Below are 11,624 nucleotides of genomic sequence, written 5' to 3'. Positions count from 1 at the left end.
ATACTTCAACCGGGTTTTTTTTTTCCGTAGCAGTGACATTCTTTCAATCATTTATCCCCCTGTTGCGTTTGTGTCTTTTATTACTAGAAACATGCCCTGCGCCTGTTGAGGAAATGCATTTTGGCCATGCAAATAAAGAAAAATTGTTTCGTCTTGATTACAAATTATGGCACTCAGAGTATTTACCGTTTAGGTGTCATGTTAAATCACGTGAACAGAAAACTCGTGATATGAAATGTGAGGAAAGTGAAAACAAATTGTTGATGTTGCCTGATTTAACTGTGACAATAAATGACAGTTTTCTTTTTCTCTGGAATAAAAAAATATCTTTGTATTATTCTGGATATTTTCCTTAAAATAACCACCAGCTGCTGGTCTTTTATTGAATGCAAAACATTCCCTTGCAGTGCATTTTTATGCAGATGTATCTATTTATTGCAGCTTCATCCGTGATCTCCAAGCTAATGACAAAAACACAGCAAGATCACATCTAAGCTGACTTCGGGCACGGCCAAGTGCCGCCGCATACCCCGCCGTACCAAGCTGACGCCCACGACAAGAGTCCAATCACAAAATGACTTTCAGCACTTCCGTCCAATCAAACCGAGATCGGCGCACGGTGGGCGGGTCCAAAGCAGCTCCGGAGAGGGACATTGAGATAGTTGAGGAGAGGAGGCTTGTTGGGCACGAATGCCACTCGTTGCGCGTCCTTATAATTTGGAGAGGTGTATGCAGCGCACGGCCCGTTCGCCTTTCCAGGTGGAAATCCAGGAGGAACTGAGACCAAACTTAACTGGGACGACTGGTGAACTCGGTTCAGGACAGGTGAAATTCCCAGCTGGCTGCCTGCAAGGCCACAGGATCGATTCACCTGTAGGAAAATACAGTGTATCTCAGCGCGGGTAGGAATACTGCAAATATATATGTCTACTATGTTAAAACGTGTTGTTTTCTTAAAACGGGGGGAACTGGGTAGCGCGGTGAGATTGTGTCACAATTGTTGTTGTTGTTGTTGTTGTTTTTTGCACTACTGCAGTGATCCGCCGTATGATGCGTTGTTTCGTCATTCTGAAGCAACAGCAAATGCAGACTTATTTCACCTCATTGACAGACGTTTTACGGGTTTTAAGATCAAAATGAAAGGCTGGCTTGGTGGCTAAAATGGCACGAGATGGTCATGTTTGAAGTGTGCCCTCACCAACAGGGTGAGCGTGTTTCATACAAGTCAAACGTTGTTTACATCTCTCCATGCAATTAAATTACGCTATTGTACACATGGGATTGTGTTGTCTCTTAATGTACAGTTTTTTAATATATATTATTGAATTTATGTTTTTTTTTTTTATATTGTTGCTGCTTTTCGTTTGCTGCTGTTAAAAGCCGAGCACGTCCAGGTTACACCCTCTTCAATCAATTAAATTAGACATTAGTTTTGATAAAAGATTGTAAATGTATCACTAGTGTTGTTTTTTGAGGGTCAGCTCCATCTGATCTGCAGGCCTGCACGAGACTTAATTCAAAATAGCACAAGACGCAGCGGCATCAAGCTCGGTCTAAACGTGGTCCTCTGCAGATCAACGTGCAATAATAATGTTTTTTTTTCGTTTTCTTTCTGTGTTTTGCAGGTCATGGATGCGATACCGCAGTACCGTGGAGGTTTGACTACAACCAGTTGAAGTATCACTGACTGCCATCAGGAGTATCTAACAGGGATATTCTCGCTTTTCTTTGGGGGATTCGACTGTTTACATTAAAACTCCAGCTTTTTTTTTTTTTTTTTTTTTTAGTTCATACAAATCTGCAATGAGAAGGAGTCAAAGCGGAGAGGAATCAGCGAATCTGCTGATTTGAATGACCACCGACTCTTACAAGGAAGGATACAGTGAAAAGGCGCCGAAATGAAGGAGAAATCCAAAACGGCCGCAAGGACTAGACGGGAAAAGGAGAACAGTGAATTTTACGAACTGGCCAAAATGTTGCCTTTACCGTCGGCCATCACCTCTCAGCTGGACAAAGCCTCCATAATAAGACTCACAACAAGTTACCTGAAGATGAGAATTGTTTTCCCTCAGGGTGAGCGAAACCACAGTTAACAAACAGAAAATGTTAAGGGTCTCCGAGGGATAAAATCACGTTATATTATATTATACTATAGTAATATCAAATCAATATTCCAAGAATAAATAATATTCCGTTTTAATTTAGTAGTCCCAAAATAGAAATATGTTTAAGTCCGCAAATAAAATATTATAATTAGCAATAATGTCAGAAATATCAACACTACTGCAGTGATGTTATGGAAGATTAAAAACATAAAATCAAATGAAATTCAAACGGATACTATTAATATAGCCGCGCTCACCACTTTAAGCCATAAAGAAGGATCACAGGAACATTGCAGTCAGTGTTCACTGATCTGCAGGCAACATGGATCATGATCGAGTTTAATTCAGTGTGCCTAAAGGAGACGATCTGCCACCATCTTTTATACAGGCCTCTACAGGCTTCTTTGACGGCGTGACTGAGAACGAGACGTACCAATTATTAAAACCAAAAAAAAAAGGTCCAGCACGGCTTCTAATGACCTACAGCCATGTACGAAGCTGCAGAGACGCAAACAACCTTACAGAGCCTATAAGAAACATGATGATGAAATCTAATCAGAAGAGCACGCGCTGCCATTACAGAGATATGTATGTGTTGCTGTCTTTACACGTAGCATAACATATATGTGTATAAGTATAGGAAAAAATAACATCTGTCGTATTTTTTTTTTATATATATATATATATATTATGTATCTATCTGCCAAAAACACCTTTTTTTTTGTTGAAGGTCCTTTTTTCTACATCCTCTCATCTGGTGGGATTGATATTAAACTGCATGTCCGAAAGCGAACACATATTTTCATTTCCATTTACAGCAGCGCCTAATTTATTGATGATACCCGAGCTCACGGAATATCTCATGAAACAGAATGAATTTCAATGAGCAGCACTGGCTATATTTGCTTTGTTCGACTTACGCTGGAAATATAGGCCTATACACTGAGGGATTTATTGGACTAACAATCTGAAAGATGGACATATCTGTGGTTAAATATAGGGAGGCATTACACTTCTGCGTATTTATAATAATACTAATGATACAATAATATTTCCTGGAGCATCAGGATGAATTAAAATGCCATCCAAATATTTCATTTATGTCATCCCTCCAGATTGAACGTCTATATTGCAGTTGTATATAAGCGACACATTGTAAACACCAACAGATTATCGATGTTCATGTCAGCCGCCTGAACAACATGCGACAGACAAGACTGGACACTGTCAACGCGTTAACGCTAAACAGGCCTTTTTAACAGGCATGCCTCTGGCTTGAGGGTGTGTGTGTGTGTGTGTGTGTGTGTGTGTGTGTGTGTGTGTGTGTGTGTGTGTGTGTGTGTGTGTGTGTGTGTGTCCGGCCTTTTTCAGAAGCATACCTATAATAATAATAATAATAATAATAATAACAATAATAATAATAACAATAATAAAATATCGTAATGCTTTTTTTCATTCGTGATATAAAACACGTCATCTTCTCCATTTCCTTATAATGTCGCACAGCAGCCAAACAACATTATTTCACTCTCTACAGGTTTGGGCGAAGCTTGGGGTCATGCAAGTCGGACAAGATCTTTGGACAATATTGGACGAGAGCTGGGAGCTCATTTGCTGCAGGTATATTATTTATGATGTATTATTACCTGTTGTTAATTATTGTTATTATTATTATCAGAAGACAGGAATATGGTCGTGCGAAATAATGCTGAGAGGTAACTGTCGTTGATTTGCAGACGTTGGACGGATTCATCTTTGTTGTGGCTCCAGATGGGAAAATAATGTATATTTCCGAGACAGCGTCGGTCCATTTAGGACTCTCTCAGGTCCGTTTGTACGATCACATTTCATTATTTACTGCATTTCTGCTAATCTCATACACTCTAAAGCAAATTGAAAGTGCTTTTTGGAAATGAAGTCGTCACAGTCTTTACCTGTTAATTACATGAGTTATTGTCAACAGGTAGAGTTGACTGGGAACAGTATTTATGAATATGTCCATCCTGCCGACCACGACGAGATGACAGCTGTGCTGACGCCACATCAGCCCTATCACTCACATTTCGTTCAAGGTAAAATACATTTCCCCCCCCTACAGTTTCCCAAACATCAAGTCGTCTGTTTGCAATTAAAATGCATCGTACTAGAACGAGCATGACGCGTATAAATGCAACGGATAACATATGCAAATGGGAATTTGGTATTCTTGCAGGATGCACTTTGGTACAGTAAAAAAAACAACTTAGTATTGTATTTATTTGTTATGTAACATAAATAATGCCATTATATTGTGATTAATATGTACTTGTGTTTTTTTTTTTAAATACGCAGACGCATAGCGACAGCCTATCGTCAGTTTTTTCTTTTTCGTTTAAAGCTCCTATGAGAGTCTTCGAGTTGACTTGTATTATATAATCAATTCGTTGAAACCGTGTTTCTTTCTTCAGAATATGAAGCGGAGCGCTCTTTCTTTTTGCGGATGAAATGTGTGCTGGCAAAAAGAAACGCAGGCCTCACCAGTGGTGGATACAAGGTAGTGAAAGTGAAGCTTTGTCCCTGGCCTGTGGTATTTCATTTACTATTTAGAAATTAGCAGCATTCTTAATTGCGGTAGAATAATTCATTAATTAATTTAATTGAAAGAAAATGGAGACCAATATTCAAATTTATTTCCTTGCTCTTCATATACTATTTTCCTTACTTTTACCACAGACGTTATAATATCCTTTTATATTTCTATAATAATTCTATATCTGTGGTCAGTACATTATGCATCTATGAATCATGCCATACTACCCAGACTTCTTTTTAAAGGGACATTTCAGGATTTCCTGATCTCCATCTGTAATCTTCCACCAGGTGATCCACTGCAGTGGCTACCTGAAGATCCGTCAGTACAGTTTGGACATGTCGCCGTTTGAGAGCTGCTACCAGAACGTGGGTTTGGTGGCTGTGGGTCACTCCCTGCCGCCCAGCGCTGTGACTGAGATCAAACTGCACAGCAACATGTTCATGTTCAGGGCCAGTTTGGACATGAAGCTCATCTTCCTGGACTCCAGGTACGCAACCAGTTTGCTGTCCATGACATTAATTGTTTCTCTTGAGGTGTTTTCTTTCTAATCCAAAGTTCTATATTGAGCATGTGGCGCTTGCTGTTAGGAGGGTTAAATTAGTTCTCCAAGAAACTACTTGAAATGTTGCCTGTAAAACATAAACAACACAGAGAAACTGAGGTATCCCTGATAATTCTGCATATTCTGAAAACAACTGGTTCATTTCTCTCCAGGGTGGCAGAGCTGACAGGTTACGAGCCCCAGGACCTGATAGAGAAAACCCTGTACCATCATGTCCACAGCTGCGACATCTTCCACCTCCGCTGTGCACACCACCTCTGTGAGTTTCAAACCTGCACTATCGTTCTTTTACAACAGGCTGGCCGACCTTCTTTTATCGCGGTACTGTGATAAAAAAGACAACCAGACAACCTGCTGCAGCCGCCACAAGCAGGAAATCACACACTCTTAAATACGTTAATCACGTCTTCTGTCTGATTCTTTCATCTCCTTCAGTGCTGGTAAAAGGACAAGTCACCACTAAGTATTATCGTTTCCTGGCCAAGCACGGTGGCTGGGTCTGGGTCCAGAGTTACGCCACAATCGTCCACAACAGCCGGTCCTCAAGACCTCACTGTATAGTCAGCGTCAACTATGTACTCACGTAAGTCTCACTTAATATTCCCTTCTAAAAATCAGAGAGGGAAGAAGTAGAAAACTTGATTTAAGAATATATTCATAATAATAATACTTGAAAAAAAAAAAGAAAAAAGGTACCATTCATGCATATCAATTGGTTGGACTCTTTCATTTGTGAGTGTGAATCAAGCATTTCAGATATTATTGTTGTTGAATTTATCGCATTTTGAACCGAAATCTCTTAAATCACAGCTACGTTAACGTAACACAAGGTATAAAGGGCTATGCTGCATTTTGAATGGTGTTTACAGAGGGAGGAGCATTGATTATTTAACCAGATTAAGTAAAACCATATCATGCACTCTTATGATCCATGCTTCTAGCTTGTGCTGTGTCTCTTCGAGAAATCCTTCTCTTTACCCATCTGTAGCCTCTCTGTAAAAATCCACCGAATAGTGTGTCTGCAGGGCTCAGGCAGTTGTTATGAGAGCACAAAGCACACTAAGGCCCTTTGAGACAGCAAGACAAACATCAGGGTTCAACCCCATCAAAAAACCTCTACTGTCACCATCGATCGGCAGTCGAAGGAGAGCAAAATCGATCCAACGGTGAACCAGGAATCAATAGCTATCTCATAGCTGTAGCGCTTGTTGGATTTTCCTCGTTAAGTTTGGTTGATCCACATGTGCTTTTCTCTGTGTGTGTGTGTGTGTGTGTGGGTGGGGGGGGGCATGCGTGTGTGTTTGTGTCGTTGTGTGTGTGTGTGTGTATATAACAAGGTGTGTGTGTGTGTGTGTGTCTCTGTATGTGCGTGCATGCATATAGCTGCAGTGTCCCCATTGATTTTTTTCCAATGCAATGCAGCGAGGAGAAAACAAAGTAACTGCATTAAAATGGCAGTGAATTTCCAATCGCATAATTAGCTCTAAGACAGAAGTATCCAAAAGCTGACGTGCAGCAGGAGCACAAAAAAAACAAAAAAACACCTACATTTAAAAACAAACAGCAATTCAATCACCTTGCCCTGACAGCATTTTACCCCAACAAGAATCCATTAATAAATCATGTTTGGAGGTTGGCTGGTGGCGTATTTCAGACACGAGGTGTTCTGACATTGACCCTGAGGTGGAATTCGGCTAACACAGCTGAGTTTGCACAAAGGCCCAACATTATTGGCTCAGACATAAGTCATCCAGGGCACAGATAGGATGCAGAACCAGCCACCGCAACTATACCTGCAAGAGCAAATAGCACTCACACTGTGTACTGGCTATCCAAACACAGCCTTTCCCCCAAGGTGCTGTACATAAAGAATGGGTCATATTTGGAGTCATATTAAAGAGGCTGGCTGTGCAGGGTCAGGGATGGGCCACAGGGTTTAAAATGCCAGGCAGCTGCTATTACATACTGTTGATGTGATAAGTTAAGAATGGGCTCATGTTTGCCGAACACTTGACACAGGAGTCTTTTCACTCCCTCGACAGCAACACTTGAGTTCAGCCACAGGACAGTGGGTTGAAATGTCAAAGATGGTGCACAAGGTGCATGCACATATACAAGTAAAAAAAAAAAAAGCCACCTGCATTGCACAAATGTTTTTTTTTACTGATAAGATGCTCGCAAAAGAGGTCAAGTGCAGAGATACCGTAACGTCCGCATGCATGTGTCTGTGTGTGCTCACGCACTCGCGTTGTTTTCTAGCTGGGTTCTGGCAATGGTTGCACGGCAGAAAAGAATGATTAACTTTCTTCGTGGTGTCTGCTATTTATCTCAGAAGTGGGAGGACCTTCTCTTGAATGTATCTGAAATGTTTTCACCCCTCATAGTCGTCACATCACTCGTGGTATGTTTTGTAAAAATAAGTCTGTACAGTGAAGTTATCTATGTTCAATATTGACCATGACGTCTGCTGCAGACTAATTACTGATTATGTCACAAAACTGTAGAAGGAAGAAAGAAGGTGCACGGAGTCTTTGTGTAAAATGTTAGTCTAAAGGTTTGAGAAGCTCGGAATTGATTAGGAAAACCTGGAGGGAAAGGTGAACGAGTAACACTACGCCCTCCATCGCCAACATTCAAAATGTCTTTGAGCAAGGCACTCAACCGTCAACACTGAGACGGACCATCCACAGCTAGCATGCTATGTGGAATTGCACTTAGTGCTGACAATGCTAACATACTGATGGTGTCATTTTTAGTGTCACAATCTTAGCTTAGGGAGTTAGCATGCTTTGTAATCAGCACTAAACACAAGTACAGTTTTGGCTGAACGGATTGTCATCAGTTGTGCAGGATATCACAAATCAAAGTTTTGGACAAATTCAACTTTTGAGCTGCTAGAGGCGCTAAATGAAAAGTCAGGCTATCACCAAAGCACATGAATTTGTTTGTACCAAATGTCATGGCAATCCAATAGTCGTTGAGATATTCCAGTCTTGACCAAAGTGGTGGACTGACCGACATTGCCATTCCTAGAGCCGCTAGCATGGCTAACGAGTCACAACCTGGATAAATATGGGTTCAAAGTTTGAGTTTTATCCCTAACATATATTTTGTTTGTGTCAAAAGGGAAACTGAGTATAAGGGAATGCAGCTGTCTTTGGACCAAATGAGCCCCACCAAGCCAGCATTCCCCTACGCTGACAGTCATGGTGAAGACAGGAAAAGCACCAAGTCACGTCTGACCCAGACGAAGGCCAAAGTCAGAGTGTCACCCTACCCACAGGTAAAAAAAAACAGCCTGTTTCATGCAGCTAAATCCAGAAAGGAGACTCGTTTCAGGCGAAATTGATAGGAAGAAGTTCACAAACTCTCCAAAACTGGATTTTCTTGTTTCTGTCAGCAATTTTCAGCTTTCAATCCAGAGCGTTCAGAGTCAGACCAAGACAGCCAGTGGGGAGGGAGCCCGCTGACAGACTCTGCATCTCCTCAGCTGCTGGATCCCGGTGAGGCTGCGGAGGCATCTTGTGCCTACAGACTGTATCCGGACTCAGGCTCCCTGTGTTACAGCCTGGGTCTATCAGAAGACGATCTCGCCCATGCCCAAACACATCCTCACACCACCACCTGTGACCGAGTGCGTTGCCAGAGCGGTCGCTACTTCCTTGGAACCCCCCAGTCGGGAAGAGAGGTGTGGTGGGACGCCACGCGCTCTGTACTCTCGCTGCCAAAATCGTCCGTGGAGAGCAGCGAGGGCTACGAAATCACATCCTACCATGGAGCCATCCACGGTGAGATGTTAGGGTTGAGACCAGAACCATCTGTCTCTGAAAATAGCACTGGCCTAACTTCTTGTGGTAGCTGTTTTCCAAATGTTATTATGGGACATGCTAAGTTGTTTACGCCGTCTCTTGCCAGTGTGCCGATTGCTACCATCTGTTCAAAAATTGCCTGCAATTGAAAGCCAAGTTGTTTCACATTTCACATCCTCAAACAGGGAAACAACCCCCCAAGACATTCAGTCTAACATACCATGGTTTCATACCCGTTTAAAGCAAAACGTATGCATCACACAGGCAACCTGTGGTTTTAACAATCGGCACTTATGAAAAGAAGTATAACATGCAGATCATGTTGTAAGTAGTTTTCACACACTTTGTAAATTCAGAATCAAACGACTTATTTACACAATGTAATTCATTAATTGCACTGATTTGAAATGTGGCCATTGAACTCTCCTTACAGAACGGGGCCACTGGGATGAAGACAGTGTAGTGAGTTCACCTGATGGAGGCGGGTCCACCAGCGATTCTGGTGAGCGTTACCATGGTGACCACTTCCGGGCAACCCCTCGAGAGCCCAGCAAGATGGAGACGCTGATCCGAGCCACGCAGCAGATGATCAAAGAGGAAGAGAGCCGTCTGCAGCAACACAAGGCGCCTCTGGACGTCTCAGGTCTCGCCAAAGCTCACAGCCCGTGCTTCACCTCCTCACTACCGCACCACTCCCAGCTCACTATGACCAGCGTGGTGTGCCGCGGCCCGGGAGCTCCCAGCATCGACCTCACCTCTGAGCGCCTCCATCACCAGGACAGCGTCAAATTGCTCGGTCCGCACGACAATGACGAAAACACGACCAGTCCGGCGTCTCTGTCTCGTCTCAGCAGCCCCAGCTCTGATGGGATCCCCAGGGCGGCCCTGTCCCTCACCAAAGACTACATGCAGACGGATCTGTCCCCCCATCCTCCACAGCCGCAGGGGAGCCCGCTGCTCTATCCAGCCCAGGAGAGGCAGCCACTGGACAGGCAAGCCGCCTATGCTTTGAGCGGATACTCCCTGGAGCACCTGTACGACCCGGAGAACCTGCGGAGTTACTCGGGCATGGCCTGTGGGGGAGTCCAGTATGATGTGGCGTCCCATGTGAGGATGCAGGCCGAACAGATGCAGGGACACAAGGCCACCTCAGTTATCATAACCAACGGGAGCTGACGATATCTGGTGTAGATAGGTCCTGTTCTCTAGATGAGGATGTTACAGTGGTGGTGCTTTATGCACATGCAAACACTGATCAGGCGCTTGATACAAACGGCTGGACAATTAAAAAAAAAGAAAAGAATTAAAAGGTACTGGGTTGATGCGCCCTTGGTGGCTGATTCAGCACAACTTTGTCTGCCTTTGTATCATATCATTCTCTTTTCTCTATCATCAGAGGATGATATAGCTAGTGTTCAAGAACCGAAGTTTGGTACGCCACTTCAAATGACGGAGGTTTGCTCCATTACATAGGAATATAGTGTTATTTTAATGGTGAACTGAATTCCCCTCCCTCCAGAGGAGACCTAAGTTTTGAGTCTAGTTAAACATCAAGCCAGTTTCTGTTTCAAACGCCTCATGCACCATTGGTCATGCAAGTTAATCTGTCTTGGACATTATTTCCAAAGGCAGTCAGAAAACGTGTTGTTCCACTACCCCTTTGCCTGAAAACTCAATTGGTCAGAGCACAATGTTTGACCCTAGAAGTGCAACACAGGAGAGGCGAGAGGTTCACTATTGTAAGATGTCAATGTTTCCTGGTATTTATTTGTCAGTGGGCTGTTTTCTGTATGTGTCATTTTTTTTTCTTTCTGTTTAAGTAGAATTGTTATTGGTCGCATACAATTTGCTCTGGTGTTTGGATTACACCCAATATAAGATAAAAAAAAATTTGAAGTGAAAAAAACAGAAAGAAAAACACGCTTCTGATATGTAAAAGTGTAACATATGCAGGTCAACAACTGTCTTAATGTACATGTGAAATGCCCTGGCTTAGAGGGCAAAGAGAGTGTAAAACACAAAAAGACATTTGTAATCTCCCCATGCCCTCTAAATACAGGCATTGTATGTATCGACTTACAGTTGGTGGTGAAACAATATTGTTTACATATCAGAGTATAATTTTTCCTGTTTTTACCTCACTTAACTGCCAAATTGTTAGCATATGTAGAGTATGCTTTAAAATCCTTAAATCCTACTCTACATGCGATTGTTCTCAAAGAAAACCATCTGTTTTTGTTTTTTTGTCACGACAGCTTAAAGGGTTAAAATAATTATAGAAATGTGTTGAATGTCTTTTAGTTTCTTATTTAATTTATGATGTAAATATCTTACAATGAACTTTTGAACAAGAAGTGACAAGATTATTTATTAATTGGTTTTAAAAAGTCTTAAATCTGAATACAGTTGCAAACAAATAACTTTTTGTCTCTTTTGATTTTTGTCGCACGACAGTTACATGTCAAAGGTTCCTCGAATGAACAGACGCACAAAATGCTGCTGCCTCAGAAGAACTCCATAATTGTAGACGTGTTGTAGAAATATGTTGCTGTTGTTCATCCAACGTGAACAATCAC

At 42.2% G+C, this 11,624-nt stretch overlaps 1 protein-coding gene across 2 annotated transcripts; it reads left to right on the top strand.

Moving 5' to 3' along the window:
* Positions 1–745: 745 nt before the first annotated feature.
* On the top strand, positions 746–11,394 carry LOC137872312 (single-minded homolog 1-like). 2 transcript variants are annotated; one of them, XM_068710508.1, is made up of 13 exons: positions 746–902; positions 1,626–1,656; positions 1,788–2,073; positions 3,643–3,725; positions 3,842–3,931; positions 4,069–4,177; positions 4,553–4,638; positions 4,965–5,164; positions 5,392–5,498; positions 5,675–5,822; positions 8,366–8,522; positions 8,640–9,027; positions 9,482–11,394. In XM_068710508.1, the coding sequence occupies exons 3-13, from the start codon at positions 1,899–1,901 to the stop codon at positions 10,222–10,224; spliced, it is 2,286 nt and encodes a 761-aa protein (XP_068566609.1). In that variant the 5' UTR covers positions 746–902; positions 1,626–1,656; positions 1,788–1,898; the 3' UTR covers positions 10,225–11,394. The 2 variants fall into 2 exon arrangements, with proteins under 2 accessions (XP_068566609.1, XP_068566608.1); XM_068710507.1 differs by having other exon boundaries at positions 1,626–2,073.
* Positions 11,395–11,624: the final 230 nt, after the last annotated feature.

The sequence above is a fragment of the Cebidichthys violaceus genome, unplaced genomic scaffold, assembly GCF_023349555.1.
Source record: "Cebidichthys violaceus isolate CVI_PGR_0920_01 unplaced genomic scaffold, fCebVio1.0.p SCAF_158, whole genome shotgun sequence".
NCBI lineage: Eukaryota > Metazoa > Chordata > Actinopteri > Perciformes > Stichaeidae > Cebidichthys > Cebidichthys violaceus.
The sequence above is the reverse complement of the archived record's forward strand: the minus strand, read 5'-3'. Positions and strand labels throughout refer to the sequence as shown.

Bases quoted from the DNA above. Each gene is read 5' to 3' on its own strand.
- LOC137872312 (XM_068710508.1), top strand. From the start codon at position 1,899: ATGAAGGAGAAATCCAAAACGGCCGCAAGGACTAGACGGGAAAAGGAG. The intron at 3,932-4,068 runs GTCCGTTTGTAC...TATTGTCAACAG, and splicing joins TCCATTTAGGACTCTCTCAG to GTAGAGTTGACTGGGAACAG. The intron at 5,499-5,674 runs GTGAGTTTCAAA...CATCTCCTTCAG, and splicing joins CCGCTGTGCACACCACCTCT to TGCTGGTAAAAGGACAAGTC.